Below are 23,888 nucleotides of genomic sequence, written 5' to 3' on the forward strand. Positions count from 1 at the left end.
TGTCGGGGGTGATTTGAATGCAATATTCCTGCTTCTGGGCAGAATGGGGTTGGACTGGATGGCCCAGGAGGTCTCTTCCAACTCTTGGATTCTATGAGTCTAAGTTCTTCCACTGTCATGGTTGGTCCTGAAAAGGTCTGTTGGCTGTTTTGCTTGCTTGCTTGCATGCTGCAAGTCGCTTCTGGTCACTTCTGGAGTGAGAGAATCAGCCGTCTACAAAGACGTTGTCTCCACCCCTCCACCCCTCGGCTCCCGCTGAGCTCACAATGGCCGCCCGGTGACGGCCGCAACGGGACCGGCGCCTTTTTCCCGAGGAAGCAAAGGGAGGGGAGGGGAGGGAGGGAGGGAGGGAGGGAGGGGCAGGGAGAGACCCCCAAAGCCCAGCCAGGAGACCCCCGGGCAGCCCAGTTGGAGCGGGATGGGGGCCCTCCTCGGGAACAAGGGGCCGTCGCCATCCACGCTCCTGGCAGGTGAAGAAGGGAGGGAGGGAGGGAGAGAAGGAGGAAAGGAAAGAGAGAAGGGAGGGAGGGAGGGAGGGAGGGAGGAAGGAAGAAAGGAAGGAAGGAAGGAAGGGGGAGGGAGGGAGGGAGGGAAGGAAGGAGGGAAGGAGGAAAGGAAAGAGAGAAGGGAGGGAGGGAGGAGGAAAGGAAGGAAGGAAGGAAGGAAGGAAGGAAGGAAGGAAGGAAGGAAGGAAGGAAGGAAGGAAGGAAGGAAGGAAGGAGGGAAGGAAGAAAGAAAGAAAGAAAGGGGGAGGGAGGGAGGAAGGAAGGAAGGAAAGGTGGAGAGAGAAAGGGAGGAAGGAACGAAGGAAGGAAAGAAGGAAGAAAGGGAGGGAGGGAGGAAGAACGGAAATAAGGAAGGAAGGGGGAAGGAAGTAAGGAAGGAAGGAAAGAAAGAGGAAAGGAGAGAAGAAAGAAAAAAAGGAAAGAAAGAAAAAAGAAGAAAGAAAGGGGGAGAGGGAAATGGAAGAAAGAAGGAAGAAAGGGAGGGAGGGAGGAAAAAAGGAAGGAAGGAGAGGAGGAAGGAATGGGAAGGAAGGAAAGAAGGAAGGAAGGAAGGAAGGAAGGAGGAACGGAGGGAAAGAAAGGAAGAAAGAAAAAAGAAAGGGGGAGGGAAGGAAGGAAAGAAGGAAGGAATGAAGGGAGGGAGGGAGGAAAAAAGGAAGGATAGAAGGAGGGAAGGAAAGGAGGGAAGGAAAGAAAGAAAGAAGAAAGGGAGGGAGGAAGAAAGGAAGGGGGAGGAAGGAAGGAAAGCAACAAGCAAAGAAAGAAAGAGGAAAGGAGGAAAGAAAGAGAAGAAAGGGAAGAAAGAAAGAAAGGGAGAGAGAAAGGGAAGAAGGGAGGGAGGGAGGGAGGGAGGGAGGAAAAAAGGAAGGAAGGGGAGAGAAGGAAGGAAGGAAGGAAAGCAACAAGCAAAGAAAGAAAGAGGAAAGGAGGAAAGAAAGAGAAGAAAGGGAAGAAAGAAAGAAAGAAAGAAAGAAAGGGAGAGAGAAAGGGAAGAAGGGAGGGAGGGAGGGAGGGAGGGAGGGAGGTAGGGAGGGAGGGAGGGAGGGAGGGAGGGAGGGAGGGAGGAAAAAAGGAAGGAAGGGGAGAGAAGGAAGGAAGGAAGGAAGGAAGGAAGGAAAGAAAGAAAGAAAGAAGAAGGAAAGGAAGGAGAGAAGGAAGGAAGGGGGAATGAAGTAAGGAAGGAAGGAAAGAAAGAGGAAAGGAGAGAAGAAAGAAAAAAAGGAAAGAAAGAAAAAAGAAGAAAGAAAGGGGGAGAGAGAAATGGAAGAAAGAAGAAAGGGAGGGAGGGAGGAAAAAAGGAAGGAAGGAGAGGAGGAAGGAATGGGAAGGAAGGAAGGAAAGAAGGAAGGAAGGAAGGAAGGAGGAACGGAGGAAAAGAAAGGAAGAAAGAAAAAAGAAAGGGGGAGGGAAGGAAGGAAAGAAGGAAGGAATGAAGGGAGGGAGGGAGGAAAAAAGGAAGGATAGAAGGAGGGAAGGAAAGAAAGAAGAAAGGGAGGGAGGAAGAAAGGAAGGGGGAGGAAGGAAGGAAAGCAACAAGCAAAGAAAGAAAGAAGAAATGAGGAAAGAAAGAGAAGAAAGGGAAGAAAGAAAGAAAGGGAGAGAGAAAGGGAAGAAGGAAGGGAGGGAGGGAGGGAGGGAGGGAGGGAGGAAAAAAGGAAGGAAGGGGAGAGAAGGAAGGAAGGAAGGAAAGAAAGAAAGAAGAAGGAAAGGAAGGAGAGAAGGAAGGAAGGAATGAGGGAAGGGAGGGAGGAAAAAAGGAAGGAAAGAAGGAGGGAAGGGCAGAGGAAAGAAGGGAAGGAAAGAAGGGAAGAAAGAAAGAAAGAAAGAAAGAAAGAAAGAAAGAAAGAAAGAAAGAAGAAAGGGAGGAGGAAGAAAGGAAGGGGGAGGAAGGAAGGAAAGCAAGAAGGAAGGAAAGAAAGAGGAAAGGAGGAAAGAAAGAAAGAAGGAAGGGAAGAAAGAAAGGGAGAGAGAAAGGGAAGAAGGAAGGAAGGGAGGGAGGGAGGAAAAAGGAAGGAGAGAAGGAAGGAATGGGGAGGAAGGAAGGAAAGAAGGAAGGAAGGAAAGAGGAAACGAGGGAAAGAAAGAAAGAAGGAAGGAAGGAAGGAAGGAAGGAGGGAGGGAAGGAAGGAAGGAAGGGGCTCTCACAGGAAAGGGAGAGAAGGTCCAGGCAGAGAGCCAGGACTCAAAGGCAGGGAAAGGGGTCCCACCTCAACATTAGGTCTTTACAGAGCCAAATCTACTATTCTATCTCTATCTATCTATCTATCTATCTATCTATCTATCTATCTATCTATCTGCTTGTCTCTCAGTCATATCTATGGTTAGATGCCATGCGTTGGGAGGGATGGGATGATGTATATCTTCCTTTATGGTCGCAGGCTTTGGACTTGATGCTCTTTAGAGATCCTCTCCAAAGCTAGGAATCTCTCTGTCTGCCTATCTATCTCTCAATCATATCTATGGCTGGATGGCTATCTGTTGGGAGGGCTTGGATGGTGTCCACTGTCTTCCTTCATGGCAGATAGGTTGTGCTGGATGGTTTTGGATCTAGGATTCTATCTTCTTCCTCTCTAAATTGTATCTATGGATGAATGGCTATCTGTCTGGAAGGGTTGGATGGTGTCTTCTTCTATGGCTGAAGGGTTGGACTACATCTATCTGTTCCTCAGTCATGGATGGCCATTTTTTGTGAGGACTTGGGTAGTCTCTTTATGGCAGAAGAGGTTGGACTGGATGGTCTTTAGAGATCCCTTCCCGATCTTGAATTCTGTCTGTCTATCTCTCAATCAATCATCTCTATGGCTGGATGGCTGTCTTTTAGGAGGGCTTGGATGGTGTCTTCCTCTATGGAAGAAGGGGTTGGACTGGATGGTCTTTAGAGATCCCTTCCCAAGCTACAATTCTATCATCTAGTAATAGTAGTAGTGATAATAGTAGGAGCAACGGCTCCATGGAGCACACTTTGAGAAGCGCCACCCAGCTTTTGTAGTAATAGTAGTAGTGATAATAGTAGGAGCAACAGCACCATGGAGCAAACTTTGAGAATCGCCACCCAGCCTTTGTAATAGTAGTAGTAGTAGGAGGAGGAGGAGGAGCAAGGGCTCCATGGAGCACACTTTGAGAACCACCACCCAGTTTTGTATGAATAGTAGTAGTGATAATAGTAGGAACAAGGGCTCCATGGAGCACACTTTGAGAACCGCCACCCACCTTTGTAATAAAAGTAGTAGTAATAGTAGTAGTAGGAGGAGAAAGGGCTCAATGGAGCACACTTTGAAAATAATAACAGTAGGAGGAGGGCTCAATGGAGTACACTTTGAGAACCACCAGCCTTTGCAATAATAGTAGTATTAGGGGCAAGGGCTCCATGGAGCACACTTTGAGAACTGCCACCCAGCCTTTGCAATAATAGTAGTAGTAGGAGGAGGAGGAGCAAGGCCTCCATGGAGCATACTTTGAGAATTGCCACCCAGCCTTTGCAATAGTAGTAGTAGGAGGAGGAACAAGGACTCCATGGAGCACACTTTGAAAACCGCCACCCAGCCTTTGCAATAATAATAGTAGTAGTAGTGTAGTAGGAGCAAGGGCTCCATGGAGCACACTTTGAGAACAGCCACCCCGCTTTTGTAATAGTAGTAGTAGTAGTAGTAATAGTAGGAGCAAGGGCTCCATGGAGCACACTTTAAGAACCACCACCCAGGCTTTGCAATAGTAGTAGTAGTGTAGTAGGAGCAAGGGCTCCATGGAGCACACTTTGAGAACCGCCACCCAGCCTTTGCAATAATAGTAGTAGGAGGAGGAGGAGGAGCAAGGCCTCCATGGAGCATACTTTGAGAATTGCCACCCAGCCTTTGTAATAGTAGTAGGAGGAGGAGGAACAAGGACTCCATGGAGCACACTTTGAAAACCGCCACCCAGCCTTTGCAATAATAATAGTAGTAGTAGTGTAGTAGGAGCAAGGGCTCCATGGAGCACACTTTGAGAACAGCCACCCCGCTTTTGTAGTAGTAGTAGTAGTAGTAATAGTAGGAGCAAGGGCTCCATGGAGCACACTTTGAGAACCACCACCCAGGCTTTGCAATAGTAGTAGTAGTAGTACTAGGAGCAAGGGTTCCATGGAGCACACTTTGAGAATCGCCACCCAACCTTTGCAATAATAGTAGTAGTAGTAGTAGTGTAGTAGGAGCAAGGGCTCCATGGAGCACACTTGGAGAACCGCTGCATTGGAGGTCCAGGGGCTGCTTTGAGATATGAGCCAGGTGTGGATGTAACAGGTGTCTTTGCCTCCAAGGGATGCTTTGCGGGGAGTGACGCCCCTTCCCTTGCTCTCTCGACAGCCTTCATCCTGAGTGTTTGCTTCTTCTCGACCGAAGCCTTCATGAAGCGGACAAATATCACGGTGGATCCCCCGCACCCGATGGACGGAGGAAGCGTCCGCCTCATCCCACTCACTAGTCCTCGAGACATGGTGACTTGTCGCTGGTTCCGAGGGGGAACGGACGGGAATAGTACCATCGTTGTCTTTTTCTTCTATCCGCGCCCGGTGTCTAGGAATAGGACAAGCTACACCGGGCGAGAGACCCTGAATGCCAACTGCACCCTTGAGATCACAGACTTAAACGTCAACGACACTGCCAACTACACCATCCTGCAAGAGAGCCCCTTTGAAAGTCGGATGGGGACCGTCGAGCTTGTGATCAGCGGTAGGCTTCCATAACCCTTGGTGCCATAGGCCTAGAATGTCGAGTCAGTGAAATATGGCACCCTGTAACATTTTGGGGATACAGAACTTCCCTAATGTTATGCCAAGAAGATTTTGAGCAGTATGACACTCTATTGATGAGGAGATATTGGAAAAATAGATATTGGAAAAATAGATATTTATTTATTAGGCTTGTTTGATCGTGTTTGTTAGTTTCTAAAGTCGTTATTAATTCGTATTTAAATCAGCTTACGATCCAGTATCGAGCCATGCAGGAATAGTGTGAAGAGTAATTAAGAATCGAAACAATTTTTTCCAAATTTTCGTAATTATTTCGTAATTATTTCGTAATTATTTCGTAATTTTTTCGTAATTTTTTCGTAATTTTTTCGTAATTTTTTCGTAATTTTTTCGTAATGTTTTCGTAATTTTTTCGTAATTATTAAGACGGGAAAGAAGGAGAGAAAAGGTGCCAGCGTTGCCTTTCCTCCCCATCCTCCTCCTCCTGGAGATATTTTATTATATTATTACCTATTTTATTTTATTATTTTATTATTTTATTATTTTATTATTTTATTATTTTATTATTTTATTATTTTATTATTTTATTATTTTATTATTTTATTATTTTATTATTATATTGTTTTATTGTTTTATTATTTTATTATTTAATTAATTTTAAGTGATTTTAATTTGTATTTTTACTAACTTAATGTATTTTAATTTCATCCTGAATTTCAGAAGTTCCCCCTGTCCCGTTTGGAGGTGTTTTTAGCGCATTGCGCAATCGCGTCCGCCATTAACGAATCGATTCGGAATTAACGAAATTTCGTAAATTTCGAAATTTTGAAATCTTAAATTTCGGAAGTCCTCAGAAATTCGAAACGCTGGTGCCCCCGGGAAACGAAGCGAGTTTAGAACCAAATTTTTTCTTGATCAAACAAGCCTATTATTTATGTATAAATTGTATGCACTTTACAAGCATTGAAATGTATAGAAAAATCAAGTTCTCTCTATATAGAAAGAATGCTGAAGAGGGGGGCATGTTATCTATACATTCCAGGGGAGAGATAAGCCTGTCCTAGGAGCAGCAGACCGGTACAACTAGGCTCTAAGTAAGGAGCCCCCCTCTCCCTCCTGACAGGTCAAAGTGGGCCCCGTGATTGATGAATGTAAGCTGTATGCTTGCTCTTTAGAAAGACACAGAGACATGCCTTTTGTATGTTGGAAGGTAGAATTTGATATTTGTATGATGCTAAGGTGACGTAATGAATGAGGTCAATGTATGTAGACGCATGTTCTTTGCTTGCATTTGAAGGCTACAAAAGGCACAGTCAGTGCCTATATCGGGGCTCTGGATGCTTTTGGATGTAGTCCACTCCAGGGTCCCAGCTGGAAATAAAATCCGTGCTTTTGAGACCTCTGGACCTCTCTTTGTCTCTTTTCCTGAAACCTTCTCCCTGCCATTTCACTATAATGCTCTGTGTCACATTTTATGTGCAATATGTAGTGTTGTGAAACATGACCACCTTCAACATGTTTTTGCAACCTGTCTAGAACATTTTGGCACAATATGACGGTGTCTATAACCTTTGTGTGCCATGTAACATGACTCTCTGTAACATGTGTGTACACTCCATCCATAACATTTTTTTGTGTGTAATCTGGGCATAACATTTTTGGACAACGTGACTCCCTAATGTTATGCCAATAAGATTTTGAGCAATAGAACGGCTCTATAATGTTTTGTGCAACATGGTAACATTTTAAGTGCAATGTAGTATTGTGAAATATGTCTCTCTGTAACATGTTTGTGCAATCTGGATATAATTTTTGTGCAACATGACTCAGTCTGGAAAATGTGTGTGCAATCTATAATGTTTTTGTGCAACATGACTCAGTCTGGAACATGTGTGTGCAATCTGTCTATAATGTTTTTGTATAACATGACTCAGTCTGGAACATGTTTTTGTGCAACATGACTCATTCTGGAACATGTGTGTGCAATCCGTCTATAATGTTTTTGTACAACATGACTCAGTTTGGAACATGAGTGTGCAATCCGTCTATAACATTTTTTGTGTAATCTGGCCATAACACTTTTGGACAACGTGACTCCCTAATGTTATGTGGGATGACTCCTATCGCTGGAATGTAGATATCGAGGGATATAACCTCTTTCACAGAAACCGAACAAAGGGGAGAGGAGGCGGAGTAGCCTTATATGTCAAAAACTCTTATGCTGCAGAAGAGATTCAAGACAGCAATCTGGGAAACCAGCTTGAAATCATCTGGATAAGAATCAAGGGATCTGGGACTCAAAAAGATGTCGTTGTAGGCGTCTACTACAGACCCCCAAGCCAGGAGGAAGAACTTGATAAAGTCTTCTGCCAACAGTTGACCAAACAGGTACAGAAAAGAGATGTAGTAGTCATGGGCGATTTCACCTATCCCGATATTTGCTGGAAAACAAACTCGGCCAAGAGTACAAGGTCCAACAAATTCCTCACTTGCCTTGCAGACAATTTCATGGTCCAGAAGGTAGAAGAGGCAACAAGGGGATTGGCTACTCTTGATCTCATCCTAACAAATGCGGAGGACCTGATCGATGCGGTCGAAGTGGTAGGATCCTTAGGGGCAAGTGACCATGTGCTCCTGTAATTTGAGGTACAAAGGAAGGCCGAAACTAAGACAAGTCAAACCCGCATTTTGGACTTTAGGAGAGCTGATTTCCAAAAAATGAAGGAAACACTGAGCAGCATTCCGTGGACACAGATACTAAAAGACAAGGGAGTTACGGATGGATGGGAGTTTCTCAAGAGTGAAATACTCAAGGCGCAATTGCAAACTGTGCCAACAAAGAGAAAAAATAGGACAAGTGCAAAGAAGCCAGAGTGGATGTCCAAAGAACTTCTAACTGTGCTAAGACACAAAAGAGACATGCACAAGAAGTGGAAAAAGGGAGAAATCACCAAAGAAGAATTCAAACAAATGGCCAACACCTGTAGGGAAAAGGTCCGCAAGGCTAAAGCAAAAAACGAGCTCAGACTTGCCAGGGACATTAAAAACAATAAAAAGGGCTTCTATTCTTATGTCAGTAGAAAAAGGAAAAACAAGGAGGCGATAGGACCTCTTCGAGGAGAAGATGGGGCAATGCTGACAGAGGATAGGGAAAAGGCAGAACTACTTAATGCCTTCTTTGCCTCGGTCTTCTCACAAAAAGAGAGTCTTCAACCTCAGCAGATGGAGTGGATGAGGGATTGGAGGACATCCAAGCCCAAATTGGGAAAGAAGTCGTCCAGGAATACCTGGCCGCTCTTAATGAGTTCAAGTCCCCAGGGCCAGATCAACTACACCCCAGAATATTGAAGGAACTAGCGGAAGTCATTTCGGAACCATTGGCAACCATCTTTGAGAGTTCTTGGAGAACGGGAGAAGTTCCAGCAGATTGGAGGAGGGCCAATGTGGTCCCAATCTTCAAGAAGGGAAAAAAGGATGACCCAAACAACTACCGTCCGGTCAGCCTCACGTCGATACCGGGCAAGATTGTGGAAAAGATTGTTAAGGAAGCGGTCTACAAACACTTAGAAACAAATGCAGTCATCGCTAATAGTCAACATGGATTTATCAAAAACAAGTCATGCCAGACTCATCTGATCTCTTTCTTCGATAGAGCTACAAGCTGGGTAGATGCGGGGGATGATGCCGTGGATGTAGCGTACCTGGATTTCAGGAAGGCCTTCTTCGACAAGGTCCCCCATGACCTTCTGGCAAGGAAACTAGTCCAATGTGGGCGAGGCAAAACTACGGTGAGGTGGATCTGGAATTGGTTAAGTGGACGAACCCAGAGGGTGATTCTCACCAATGCTTCCTCTTCATCCTGGAAAGAAGTGACAAGTGGAGTGCCGCAGGGTTCCGTCCTGGGCCCGGTCCTGTTCAACATCTTTATTAATGACAAAGATGAAGGGCGAGAAGGCATGATCATCAAGTTTGCAGACGACACCAAATTGGGAGGGATAACCAATAGTCCAGAGGACAGGAGCAGAATTCAAAACGATCTTGACAGATTAGAGAGATGGGCCAAAACTAACAAAATGAAGTTCAACAGTGACAAATGCAAGATACTCCACTTTGGCAGAAAAAATGAAATGCAAAGATACAGAATGGGTGACGCCTGGCTCGAGAGCAGTACGTGTGAAAAAGATCTTGGAGTCCTCGTGGACAACAAGTTAAACATGAGCCAGGAATGTGATGTGGCGGCAAAAAAAGCAAATGGGATTTTGGCCTGCATCAATAGGAGCATAGTGTCTAGATCCAGGGAAGTAATGCTACCACTCTATTCTGCTTTGGTTAGACCACATCTGGAATATTGTGTCCAATTCTGGGCACCACAATTCAAGAGAGATATTGACAAGCTGGAATGTGTCCAGAGGAGAGCGACTAAAATGATCAAGGGTCTGGAGAACAAGCCCTATGAGGAGCGGCTTAGGGAACTGGGCATGTTTAGCCAGAAGAAGAGAAGGCTGAGAGGAGACATGATAGCCATGTATAAATGTGTGAGAGGAAGCCACAGGGAGGAGGAGGGAGCAAGCTTGTTTTCTGCTTCCTTGGAGACTAGGACGTGGAACAATGGCATCAAACTACAAAAGAGGAGATTCCATCTGAACATTAGGAAGAACTTCCTGACTGTGAGAGCCGTTCAGCAGTGGAACTCTCTGCCCCGGAGTGTGGTGGAGGCTCCTTCTTTGGAAGCTTTTAAGCAGAGGCTGGATGGCCATATGTCAGGGGTGGTTTGAATGCAATATTCCTGCTTCTTGGCAGAATGGGGTTGGACTGGATGGCCCATGAGGTCTCTTCCAACTCTTTGATTTTATGATTCTATGCAACAAAAGCTGATACAGGAGGGAAAGGAAAGGAAGGGAATTCATCCACACTGGTTAAAACTGATGCAGGAGGGAAAGGAAAGGAAGGGAATTCATCCACACTGGTTAAAACTGATGCAGGAGGGAAAGGAAAGGAAGGGAATTCATCCACACTGGTTAAAACTGACACGGGAAGGAAAGGAAAGGAAGGGAATCCATCCACACTGGTTATAACTGATGCAGGAGGGAAAGGAAAGGAAGGGAATCCATCCACACTGGTTTAAACTGACGCGGGAGAGAAAGGAAAGGAAGGGAATCCATTCACACTGGTTAAAACTGATGCAGGAGGGAAAGGAAAGGAAGGGAATTCATCCACACTGATTAAAACTGATGCAGGAGGGAAAAGAAAGGAAGGGAATCCATCCACACTGGTTAAAACTGACACGGGAGGGAAAGGAAAGGAAGGGAATCCATCCACACTGGTTAAAACTGACGCGGGAGAGAAAGGAAAGGAAGGGAATCGATTCACACTGGTTAAAACTGATGCAGGAGGGAAAGGAAAGGAAGGGAATTCATCCACACTGGTTAAAACTGATGCAGGAGGGAAAGGAAAAGAAGGGAATCCATCCACACTGGTTAAAACTGACACGGGAGGGAAAGGAAAGGAAGGGAATCCATCCACACTGGTTAAAACTGATGCATGAGGGAAAGGAAAGGAAGGGAATCCATCCACACTCATTAAAACTGATGCAGGAGAGAAAGGAAAGGAAGGGAATCCATTCACACTGGTTTAAACTGATGCAGGAGGGAAAGGAAAGGAAGGGAACTCATCCACACTGGTTAAAACTGATGCACGAGGGAAAGGAAAGGAAAGGAATTCATCCACACTGGTTAAAACTGATGCAGGAGGGAAAGGAAAGGAAGGGAATCCATCCACACTGGTTTAAACTGATGCAGGAGAGAAAGGAAAGCAAGGAAATCCATCCACACTGGTTAAAACTGATGCAGGAGGGAAAGGAAAGGAAGGGAATCCATCCACACTGGTTAAAACTGATGCAGGAGGGAAAGGAAAGGAAGGGAATCCATCCACACTCATTAAAACTGATGCGGGAGGGAAAGGAAAGGAAGGCAATCCATCCACACTGGTTAAAACTCATGCAGGAGGGAAAGGAAAGGAAGGGAACTCATCCACACTGGTTAAAACTGATGCAGGAGGGAAAGGAAAGGAAAGGAATTCATCCACACTGGTTAAAACTGATGCAGGAGGGAAAGGAAAGGAAGGGAATCCATCCACACTGGTTAAAACTGATGCAGGAGGGAAAGGAAAGGAAGGGAATCCATCCACACTGGTTTAAACTGATGCAGGAGAGAAAGGAAAGGAAGGGAATCCATCCACACTGGTTAAAACTGATGCAGGAGAGAAAGGAAAGGAAGGGAATTCATCCACACTGGTTAAAACTGATGCAGGAGGCAAAGGAAAGGAAGGGAATCCATCCACACTGGTTAAAACTGATGCAGGAGGGAAAAGAAAGGAAGGGAATCCATCAACACTGGTTAAAACTGATGCAGGAGAGAAAGGAAAGGAAGGGAATTCATCCACACTGGTTAAAACTGATGCAGGAGGGAAAGGAAAGGAAGGGAATCCATCCACACTGGTTAAAACTGATGCAGGAGGGAAAGGAAAGGAAGGGAATCCATCCACACTGGTTAAAACTGATGCAGGAGAGAAAGGAAAGGAAGGGAATCCATCCACACTGGTTAAAACTGATGCAGGAGGGAAAGGAAAGGAAGGGAATCCATCCACACTGGTTAAAACTGATGCAGGAGAGAAAGGAAAGGAAGGGAATCCATCCACACTCATTAAAACTGATGCAGGAGAGAAAGGAAAGGAAGGGAATCCATCCACACTGGTTAAAATTGATGCAGGAGAGAAAGGAAAGGAAGGGAATCCATCCACACTGGTTAAAACCGATGCAGGAGGCAAAGGAAAGGAAGGGAATCCATCCACACTCATTAAAACTGATGCAGGAGAGAAAGGAAAGGAAGGGAATCCATCCACACTGGTTAAAACTGATGCAGGAGAGAAAGGAAAGGAAGGGAATCCATCCACACTGGTTAAAACTGATGCAGGAAGGAAAGGAAAGGAATTCATCCACACTGGTTAAAACTGATGTGGGAGGGAAAGGAAAGGAAGGGAATTAATCCACACTGGTTAAAACTGATACAGGAGGGAAAGGAAAGGAAGGGAATTCATCCACATTGGTTAAAACTGATGCAGGAGGGAAAGGAAAGGAAAGGAATTCATCCACACTGGTTAAAACTGATGTGGGAGGGAAAGGAAAGGAAGGGAATTAATCCACACTGGTTTAAACTGATGCAGGAGGGAAAGGAAAGGAAGGGAATCCATCCACACTGGTTAAAACTAATGCAGGAGGGAAAGGAAAGGAAGGGAATCCATCCACACTGGTTTAAAACGCTTCTCTGGCTTGAACCGAGGCCAGGGAACAGAAGCTGGGAAAAAGCTGAATCATTTCCTTGAGCTTGTTCTAGCAGGGGAGGTTCTAGCAGGGGAGCGCAGCTATCGTATACCTGGGACCGAAGACTGGAGACCTCTGTACACTCTTTCTATACCTGGGACGTCGTCCTCTTCTACCCAGCGCGCAGCTTGGGGAGGGACGCACATGGAGCGGTGAGGGAGGAAGGGGACACCCGCCTAGCCAGCCAGATCAGTTGAATCAACCCTGTGGCTATCGCAGCCAGATTGCCCTCACATCCAAGCTGAATCATTTCTGACTAACTTACTGATTCGTAAGAGAAATTGCGGAAAAAGCTTTGGAAAGGGCAAAAGGACTTCCGGTTTCCTTAAAAACTTAGAAATCGCTTCAAAAAGGAAATTTCCCCAAATTTATTCCGAATTACGAAGATTTTAACCAAACCTAACCATGTCTAATACGTATGAATACTGTGCATATACTGTATAGCATCCCTACTTTGTGGATTTTCACTTATCGCGGGTGGTCCTGGAATGTAACCCCCACAATAAGTGAAGTAAGACTCTCTGTAACATGTTTGTGCAATCTGTCAATAACATTTTTGTGGAAGGTGACATGACTACCTGGCCATGTTCCAGAAGCATTCTCTCCCGATGTTTCGCCCATATCTATGGCAGGCATCCTCAGAGGTTGTGAAGTCTTTTGGAAACTAAGCAAATGGGATATCTATCTATTAGGCTTGGGCAATGCATGGTTCTAAATGGTTCTAAAGTACTTACAAAACTAAAGTTCTGGTGGTGAAAATTTCAGAACTCTAACAAAACTTTCAAAATTTAATTATTATTTCATTATTGGTGATTTTAATGACAGAACCAATTAGGAACTGCCATTTATTATGAAATTTTGAGAGTTTTGTTAGAGTTCTGAAATTTTCACCACCAGAACTTTAGTTTTGTAAGTACTTTAGAACCATTTAGAACCATGGATTGCCCAAGCCTACTATCTATCTATCTATCTATCTATCTATCTATCTATCTATCTATCTATCTGTGGAATAGAGTCCAGGGTGAGAGAAAGAACTCTTGTCTGCTTGAGACATGTGTGAAAGTTGCAATTGGCCACCTTGATTAGCATTTAATGGCCTTACAGTTTCAAGGCCTGGCTGGTTGCTGCCTGGGGGAATCCTTTGTTGGGAGGAGTTAGCTGTCCCTGATTGACTCTTGTCCGGAATTCCCGTTTTCTGAGTGTTGCTCCTTATTTATGAGTTTTCAGCTTCAAAGACTGGCTGCTTCCTGCCTGGTGGAATCCTTTGTTAGGAGGTGTTAGCAAAGCCATTCAATGTTTACCAAGGTGACCGATTGCAATATCCACACCTGCCTGAAGCAGTCAAGAGTGTTTTCTCCCCCCCACTAGACATTCCGCAGATATATAAACCTCACTTGCCTAGTTTCCCTCTGAGGATGCCTGTCATAGGTCAGGAGAGAATGCTTCTGGAACATGGCCAGACAGCCCAGAAAATTTACAGCAACTCTCTGTAACATAGAATCATAGAATCAAAGAGTTGGAAGAGACCTCCTGGGTCATCCAGTCCAACCCCATTCTGCCAAGAAGCAGGAATATTGCATTCAAATCACCCCCGACAGATGGCCATCCAGCCTCTGTTTAAAAGCTTCCAAAGAAGGAGCCTCCACCACACTCCGGGGCAGAGAGTTCCACTGCTGAACGGCTCTCACAGTCAGGAAGTTCTCCCTCATGTTCAGATGGAATCTCCTTTCATGTTTGAGCAATCTGGATATAATATGTTTATGCAGCATGACTCCTTGTAATATGTCTGTGCAATCTCTCTATCACATGTTTTTTTTTGCAATATGAATGTACCTATATAATCTTTGTGTGCCTTGCTTCAGCAGAATTTGTTTTCTTTTTCTTTTTTTGGCAGTTCCACCATCTTTTGAACCTGGTAAGTCACAACTTCTCATTTTCCCCTTTCCTCTGGCCCAGCATCGCAGGGTTGGTTTTCTTTCATAGTGACAATTGCGCCGAGAAAGAACATGGTTTCTGGTGAGTGGGGTACCCTTTTGGGGTGTGTTTTTGTTGAGATTAACTTCACAATTCAGCAGCAAATCAGTTGCACAACTTCAGCACTTTCCAGTAGCTTCTTCCCGCACAGTATTTTCAGTCAACTGCTCCCACAGCCTGCAGTCACTCTGGAAACTTTTACAGGCACTTGAGCACATGCCCGGCCATTGTCAGTTTTACCATTGTCTTTCCCCCAGTCTAGATGATATTACAGACTTACCAGAGTACACAGTTATATCTTGTCTTAGCAGACAGGTTCTTTAATTACATATAGCCTTTGACGAACAACATCACAGCACAAGGAGAAATATACACTGTACACGACTTCCTTATATACAATTCATTTACACATAGCAATCTCTGATTGGTTCCCAACTCATTGACTCAACTCAAACCCAGGATTGCATCATTCACAATCACCTGGACTAGGCCAGAATACATTCCCCAAATGATTCCCCATATACTATCAATGCATGACTCAGCATTCCCAATAGAAGCCCATTAGCAGTGCATGACTCAGCTATATTACATTGCAATACATTGTGAAACCTGACAGTTTTGTATGGGTGCTTTGCACCTTCCCCTGCAAAGTGTGATAGGCGGATGGGGACACATAGAGATGCGCGTATCAGGTCCACTCCTTCCAAGGACCACAGCTGTAACATTTGAGGCCACTCTACCCTGGAGCTCCCCCTTCTGCCTTTGCTCTTGGGGCACCACGGCCCCCAATAACCTTGCAAAGACAAATCCGGGTGGGGAGTGATACGCCTTGCTCCGCATCATATGCTTTCATCCTTGCAGGACGGGGATTTTCCAGGTCGACCGTGGCTGGCATTATCCTTGGTTGCCTGGGTCTCATGGTCGTCCTGGGCGTGGCGGCTTTTGCCATAAAACGTGAGTAAAACCCTGGGAGCCGGACAGCTCTGTTTCCCTTCCAGATGGAGGAAGAAAAGATGTCCCTTGTGTTATCGAATAATCAACCCCCCCCCCTCCTCCAATACTAATAACATTACATTTATAACATACTAGCTGTGCCCTGCCACGCATTGCTGTGGCCTATAGTAAGAATTTTTGAAGTAGAGGTAGATAATATCTCTGGACTATTATGAAAGAGCGGTACCTAACTATTCCTTCCCCCCTTTTTCTTCCCCTTTCTCTCCTTTCTTCCTTCTCTACCTCTTTCTTTCATTCCTTCTTTCGCTCTTTGGCTTCATTCTTCCTTCTCTCTTTCCTTCCTTCCCTCCCCCTTTCTCTACTTCTTCCTTTGTCTCCTTTCTTCCCTCCCTGTTTCCTTCCTTCTTTCACTTTTTTATTTCCTTTTCTCCTTCCTTCTTTTTTTCTTTACTTCTTTCCTGCATTTCCCTCCATTTTTCTTTCCTTTCTACTTTCTCTTCTTCCTTCCTTCAGTACCTTCCTTCTCTCCTTCCTTCCCTCCTCCCTTCTTTCCCTCCCTCCTTCTCTCTTTCCTTCCTTCTCCCTTTTCCTCCCTCATTCCTTCCCTTTTTCCCTCCCTCCTTTCTTCTCTCCTTCCTTCCTTCCTGACTGTTCTCCCCCAATGTCGAGGTCCTGAACCGGTGCTTGGCCGCTGTGACGGTCTGGATGGGGGCGAACAAATTGAAATTGAATCCAGACAAGACAGAGGCACTCCTGGTCAGTCGCAAGGCCGAACAGGGTATAGGGTTACAACCTGTGTTGGATGGGGTCACACTCCCCCTGAAGACGCAGGTTCGCAGCTTGGGTGTGATCCTGGACTCATCGCTGAGCCTGGAAGCCCAGGTTTCGGCGGTGACCAGGGGAGCATTCGCACAGCTAAAACTCGTGCGCCAGCTGCGACTGTACCTTGGGAAGTCTGACTTGGCCACGGTAGTCCACACTCTGGTTACATCCCGCTTAGACTACTGCAACGCTCTCTATGTGGGGTTGCCCTTGAAGACTGCTCAGAAGCTTCAAATGGTCCAACGTTCGGCAGCCAGGTTGCTAACAGGAGCGGCACTCAGGGAGCACACCACTCCTCTGTTGCACCAGCTCCACTGGCTGCCAATCTGCTACCGGGCACAATTCAAGGTGCTGGCTTTAGCCTATAAAGCCCTAAACGGTTCTGGCCCCACTTACCTCTCCGAATGCATCTCCTCCTATGAACCGACCAGGACATTAAGATCGTCTGGAGAGGCCCTGCTCTCGGTCCCGCCTGCATCGCAGGCGCGGTTGGCGGGGACGAGAGACAGGGCCTTCTCGGTGGTGGCCCCTCGGCTGTGGAACGCCCTACCTGTGGACATCAGACAGGCCCCTTCACTGCTGGCATTCCGGAGGAAAGTCAAGACTTGGCTTTACGAACAAGCGTTTGGTTAAATAATGCAATGAAATACAGTAATATGGTACAATTGATCACAGGAATTGGTATAAAGGATTATGATTATGGATTCTGTTTCTGATTTGTTTGCTGAGGCATATATCTAGGATTATGATTGTTTTTGACCTGATGTTTTGTATAATGTGTTTTAACTGCCTTTTTGTTGTTGTTGTGTTGACCTTTACTATGTAAACCGCCTTGAGTCGCCATTTCGGCTGAGAAAGGCGGTATAGACATAAAGCAAATAAATAAATAAATAAATAAATAAATAATACCATGGTAGAGTCCCTTCTAACTCTATTCTATGAGTCTATTTAATATAGTAATATATAGTAGTAACATTATAGTATATAGTAGTATATATAACAATAATATATACAATATATATGTATTGAATAGTAATATATATATATAATAGTAATATATAAAGTATTCATCTTCCTTTTTTGAATTTAAAGGTGTTTTTGTCCGGTTTTTTTCTGTGATGGTCACTCCTTGGATTATAATGAGTTTTATTGCCAAATTTGGGGTCATTTGGCCCCGTAGTTTTTTTGTTTTTAAGCCACTCATTATGCACAGAGCATTTTTTAATATATCGATTTGTACAGATTTTCGTTGGGTCTCAAGCCCCAGCCCAGCCCCAAACATTCCTGGGAGGATTAATCTAATAATGTGGCAAGACTAAGAGACAAACTGAAAAACTGATTTGGCAGGAAACCCCCCTCAAGACGCAATGCAGAATTAGACTCCAAGGATCCCATTATCTGCATCCTCAGACGAATCTCCCTTCTTTTCCACTCTTCACTGTTAAGACAACTATGCACAACTGTATTGAAATAACTATTTTTTTCCAATCTGCTACTGGAGGAAAATCCTTACACATATCTTTGCTTTATTAATGGACACTCAGTGGAGAGGGCTCACATATATATGCACAAGAACTGGGCACCCAAAGACACGAGAACTATATGGAATGTGCTTGGGAAACTGCTGGGGGGCTGAACATCCAGAAAGCCAGCCTGATATCCTCTGAGGGAAGCCATTCCTCTTTAGAGGTGTAATCAAGGTATTAATATAAGCTTTGTCTTTTGACTCTGGGACCGACACCTCTTATAAACCCCATAATCCCATCCTGGGCTATTTTAGGCCATTTCCCAAGTCTTGCCCTTTTTCTGCTGAGAGGGTTTGTTTATTTATTTATTTATTTATTTGCAGTATTTCTATTCCGCCCTTCTCACCCCGCAGGGGACTCAGGGTGGACTACAATGTACATAGACATGGCAAACATTCAATGCCGTAGACAAACCACATATAGACAGACATACAGAGGCTGACGCGCTTTATCTCACAATTCAGCAGCAGATTAGTTGCACAACTTCAGCGCTTTCCAGTAGCGTCTTCCTGCACAGTATTTTCAGTCAACTGCTTAGGCTTGGGCGGTTTCGTTCGTTAATTTCGTAATTCGTTATTAATTCGTATTTAAATTAGCTTACGATCCAATATTGAGCCATGCAGGAATAGTGTGAGGAGTAATTAAGATTCGAAACAATTTTTTCAATTTATTTCGTAATTATTTTGTAATTATTTCAAAATTATTTCGTAATTATTTCGTAATTATTTCGTAATTATTTTCGCATGTCTGGTGCAAGTTTTATAGTTGTTTGTTTTATCACACCAACAGTCAACAACAGAGGGAGAGGGAAGCTTCAGAGGTTCCTCCTGTCCCATTTGGAGGTTTTTTTTTTAGCATATTGCGCAATCTCGTCCGCCATTAACAAATTGATTCGTAATTTTATGAAATTTCGTAAATTTCAAATTTTTTAAAAGGAAAATTTCGGAATTATTAAAAGAAACGAAACGCAAGGGCCCCCTAAAAATGAAACGAGTTTAGAACCAAATTTTTCCGTGGTTACCCAAGCCTACAACTGCTCCCACAAACTGCAATCATTCTGGAACTCTTTACAGGCACTTGAGCACATGCCCAGCTATTGTCAGTTTTACTATTGTCCCCCCCCCCCCCAATCTAGATGACACTACAAACTTACCACAGCACACGGTTATATCTTGTCTTAGCAGACAGGTTCCTTTAATAAATTATACAGCGCCTTTGGCAAACAGCATCACAGCACAAGGAGAGAGAGAATACACTGTACATGACTTCCTTATATACAATTCTGTACATTTACACATAGCAATCTCTGATTGGTTCCCAACTCACTGATTTAACTCAAACCCAGGATTGCATCATTAACACTCATTTGGACCAGGCCAGAACACATTCCCCAAATGAAGTTCTATATACAGTTAATGCATGACTCAGCATTTCCAATAGAAGCCCATTAGCAGTGCATGACTCAGCTATATTACATTACAATACATTGTAAAACCTAACAGAGGCTATTTAACATTCCATCTTTTTCATGAGGGGATTCTGGTCACCAGGGGAGCTGTCACTTCGTCGTCCATTTGTGACACTGATGAAGTACTTCCTCATTCTTTGCATGCTTGCTGGAGATTTTTATGGTGTTGTAAATTTAGTTAAATTAGCCTCCCCACACAAGCGGTACCTAAATTTCCTACTTGACAGATGCAACTGTCTTTCGGGTTGCAAAGGTCGACAACAAGCTGCACAAATTGGTTGGAAGCCCACTCTGACCCGGGCTGGCTTTGAACTCATGATCTTTCAGTCAGTAGTGATCTTAATGCAGCTGACTCCCAGCCAGCTATGCCACAGTCTCGGTGCAATCTTCCAGCTTTCAATGGACACATTTTTCCCACCACAAGGGAGATCCCACCCACCTCTGATATCATAAGGAGTTCCCAGCCAATGACAGCTCAGATCCTAGCTTGATCATTCCTGAGCCAATCAGAGGAGGGAGCAGGTCTTCCAAATGGGATAAAATGCCCTGCCTGTTGGGACTCGGCCTGTGATTGAACCTGTGAATGTGTTTCAGTCCCCTGATGTTTCTGTGTTTGATGTGGATAATGAGGAAGGAAATCAGTCCCCTGTTGCTTCTGATGTGGGGGATGCTGGGACTGACTCTGAGGTGCAAGATGGAGACACGTTGGTCAATGAATTTCATGCAGACACTGACAGAGAGGCTTCGCTGCAAAGGGCAGATTCTCATGAGAATGTTTTTGTCAGGCCTTGAGAGAAAGGTTTACTCCCTCTGTCTGTGAGCCCTTCAGATTCTAGTTTGGAAAACAGTCTGACATCTGGTCAAGTTAATGAGGCGCCAGATAAGCAGAGTCGGCAGTTGGAGATTAGCCAAAATCGACAAGAGCCCCAGTGTTTACGTAGATCCAAAAGAATTTGTCAATTAAAGTCAAAGACTGGGGGAAAACGAAGCCAGTTTTTGGGATTTAAGGTTTGTCTGTAGAAAATCTTGTCAGATCAGGCATCGTTTGGAAACCTAGCACAAGCCTCATGGAATCCCTGTTCAAGTGGTCTCGTCTTCATGGTTTTTTCTTCTAGCCTTTCAAATGGACTAGCAGCGTCTTGTCTGTTCTTGCTTCTTGGTTGATTCCTGTCTGGATTATCAATGCCTTGGAATATTATTTTATGCTTTTTGAACATTGCTTTTGAATGCTACGTTGGGACGCTGTGTCTTCTTCCTGCCTTTAAATGCCTTATTGGTTTTTTGGAATCTTATCAATCTTAACAAGCATTTATTTTTACTGGCTTTTGGCTAAGCTTTAATAAAAAGGATTGTTCCTTCACTCAGCATGTGGTGTGTTTATAGCCAGAGGGGCTATTGTATTGTCGAAGGCTTTCATGGCTGGAATCACTAGGTTCTTGTGAGTTTTTTTCGGGCTATAGAGCCATGTTCTAGAGGCATTTCTCCTGACATTTCGCCTGCATCTATGGCAAGCATCCTCAGAGGTAGTGAGGTCTGTTGGAACTAGGACAATGGGTTTATATATCTGTGGAATGGCTGGGTGGGGCAAAGAGCTCTTCTCTGCTGGAGCTAGGTGTGAATGTTTCAACTGACCACCTTCATTAGCATTTGAACTCCTGGCTGAGCCTGGGAAAATCTTTTGTTGAGAGGTGTTAAGATGTGCCTGGTTGTTTCCTCTCTGCTGTTTTGCTGTTGTAATTTTAGAGTTTTTTAATACTGGTAGCCAGATTTTGTTCATTTTCATGGTCTCTTCCTTTCTGTTGAAATTGTACACATGCTTGTGGATTTCAATGGCTTCTCTATGTAGTCTGACATGGTGGTTGTTGGTGTGGTCCAGCATTTCTGTGTTCTCAAATAATACACTGTGTCCAGGCGGGTTCCTCAGGTGCTCTGCTCTGGCTGACTTCTCTGGTTGAAGGAGTCTGCAGTGCCTTTCATGTTCCTGGATGCGTGTCTGGGCAATGCTGCGTTTGGTGGTCCCTATGTAGACTTGTCCACAGCTGCATGGTACACGGGAGACTCCTACAGAGGTGAGAGGATCCCTCTTGTCCTTTGCCGAATGTAGCATTTGTTGGATTTTCTTGGTGGGTCTGTAGATAGTTTGTATGTTGTGTTTCCTCATCAGCTTCCCTCTGTGGTCAGTGGTTCCCTTGATGTCTGGCAGGAACACTTTCCCTCTGGGTGGATCTTCGTCTTGACTCTCGTGGCTTGTTCTTGGGGCTATTTCCTGTCCCGGAGTGCAACAGTGCCCTTTATTGTATGTTATGTCAGTTCCTTTGTTGGTTACCTTGTTCTGACATCCATCTGGCCAGGTGAATAACACTTCTGCTTCCGCCTTCAAACTTGGTCCTGTTTTCCTTGCTTTCGGTGTAGCATGGTGTGCTGGGCAATGAATCTACACTGCCCCCTTGTGGCAGAGAGCAGATGTTGGTGTCACTTGAGAAGAAAATGGGCCGGTTTGACCACCTTGTCTTCTCCTTCCTCTAGGCTCTTCTCGCCCAGAAATTCGGACAATTGCTCCAGCTGTTACCACCACAGAAGACACAGAAGAGGTAAGTCTCGAGGTCCAAGTGGCAAGCCTTTCCCTGAATGGAAAAGGTGATGGAGATTAGAGAGAAGATTGGCCAAAACTAACAAAATGAAGTTCAGATACAGAATGGGGGACGATGAGGCCTGGCGTGAGAGCAGTACGTGTGAAAAAGAGTCCTTGTGGACAACAAGTTAAACATGAGCCCACAATGTGATGTGGCGGCAAAAAAGCCAACCCCATTCTGCCAAGAAGCAGGAATATTGCATTCAAATCACCCCTGACAGATGGCCATCCAGCCTCTGCTTAAAAGCTTCCAAAGAAGGAGCCTCCACCACACTCCGGGGCAGAGAGTTCCACTGCTGAACGACTCTCACAGTCAGGAAGTTCTTCCTCCTGTTCAGATGGAATCTCCTCTCTTGTAGTTTGAAGCCATTGTTCCATTGCATCCTAGTCTCCAAGGAAGCAGAAAACAAGTTTGCTCCCTCCTCCTCCCTGTGGCTTCCTCTCACATATTGATACATGGCTGTCATCATGTCTCCTCTCAGCCTTCTCTTCTTCAGGCTAAACATGCCCAGCTCCTTAAGCCGCTCCTCATAGTGCTTGTTCTCCAGACCCTTGATCATTTTAGTCGCTTTCCTCTGGACACATTCCAGCTTAGAGTCAATATCTCTCTTGAATTGTGGTGCCCAGAATTGGACACAATATTCCAGGTGTGGTCTAACCAAAGCGGAATAGAGCATGGGGAGCAGGACTTCCCTGGATTCTAGACACTATAGAGGCCAAAATCCCATTGGCTTTTTTTGCCGCCACATCCCATTCCTGGCTCATGTTTAACTTCCTGTCCACGAGGACTCCAAGATCTTTTCCACACGCACTGCTCTCGAGCCAGGCCTCATTGCTCCCTTGGGTTCTTGAACATATTGATGAATCAGGCCTGAAGAACGGAACACAGGAAAACAAAAACGACCACCGTCAAGTCATGAAAATGGATGGAAAGGACAGATTATTGAAATCATATCGTTCTCATTCAGGTTTCAGATGTCACCATTTGAGGAAAAAAACCATCTCCAAAGTGTCATCCGTTGCACTGACGGACCATGCAATGACAAGATCTTACTCACAAATAAAATGGAAGAGACAACTCAAGGTTGCAATGTGGATTCTGTTTCCTTTCGCTCAGGGGTCCTCAAGCTGCCCCCCCCCCACGGGGCATTTATCCACCCGCTGGATGCACTGGACCACCGTGCCAATGATGTCGAGCACCCCCCCCCCTCAAATAAGGGATAGTGACTTATAGTTCTCTAAGGACAAGGGCAGCATTGGGCCAGCAGGAGCGCAGGGCTCCTGGGATCCTTCCTGAAAGTCTCTTATGAACCGAGGGACAATACTTTTGTGGATTTATCATTTGATTCTGACGGATTTGCCATTTACTATGAACTCCTTTCTGTCCCCTGCATGGATTACCTTTATAAAAATTCTATCCTTTTGGACTTTTATATGTATAAAAATTATATTTCTGGTCCTTTCATGGCCAGAACCCCTTTCCCTCCTCCTGGCCTTTGTTTCCCCTCAAACCCATGAAGAAATCCCACGAGAAAAGAGCGATTGAGCTGCCAATCATTCAGAATGTTTATCAATCATTTCCCTTTGCAGGGATAATAGATCCGGCCAGCTGTTTTGCCCCTCGGAGGACAGCCCAGGCATTTCAGCTTGCCCTTTAGCAGGAATATCATTTTCCTACCAGGAGGACAAAGAGTTCTCTTTTGCCCTCCCCTTGATTTACTCAATTGCACCTTCACGACAACACAATTGTATCAGTCTCATCTCCACAAACACCCTGTTTGCCAGCCTGGAAAACAACCGGACTTCCTCATACATGGTGATTTGCACCACTCAAAGGACAATAAGCTGCATCGGCTGGAGACATTTTTCCTTTGTTTCGCTGAGCACATGGCCAGCTTCCATTGA

General features: G+C 44.9%; 1 protein-coding gene across 1 annotated transcript; it reads left to right on the plus strand.

Annotated features, from left to right (window-relative positions):
* Window positions 1–378: 378 nt before the first annotated feature.
* Window positions 379–23,888, plus strand: LOC132780512 (carcinoembryonic antigen-related cell adhesion molecule 3-like). Its single transcript, XM_067460806.1, has 5 exons — window positions 379–470; window positions 4,844–5,209; window positions 15,443–15,535; window positions 21,878–21,942; window positions 23,769–23,888. The coding sequence occupies exons 1-5, from the start codon at window positions 419–421 to the stop codon at window positions 23,886–23,888; spliced, it is 696 nt and encodes a 231-aa protein (XP_067316907.1). The 5' UTR covers window positions 379–418.

Source organism: Anolis sagrei, chromosome X (genome assembly GCF_037176765.1).
Source record: "Anolis sagrei isolate rAnoSag1 chromosome X, rAnoSag1.mat, whole genome shotgun sequence".
Taxonomy (NCBI): Eukaryota; Metazoa; Chordata; class Lepidosauria; order Squamata; family Dactyloidae; genus Anolis; species Anolis sagrei.

Coding starts and splice junctions, on each gene's coding strand:
- LOC132780512 (XM_067460806.1), top strand. CDS start 419: ATGGGGGCCCTCCTCGGGAACAAGGGGCCGTCGCCATCCACGCTCCTG. Junction 15,536..21,877: donor GGCGGCTTTTGCCATAAAAC/GTGAGTAAAACC, acceptor TCCTTCCTCTAG/GCTCTTCTCGCCCAGAAATT. Junction 21,943..23,768: donor CCACAGAAGACACAGAAGAG/GTAAGTCTCGAG, acceptor CCTGTTTGCCAG/CCTGGAAAACAACCGGACTT.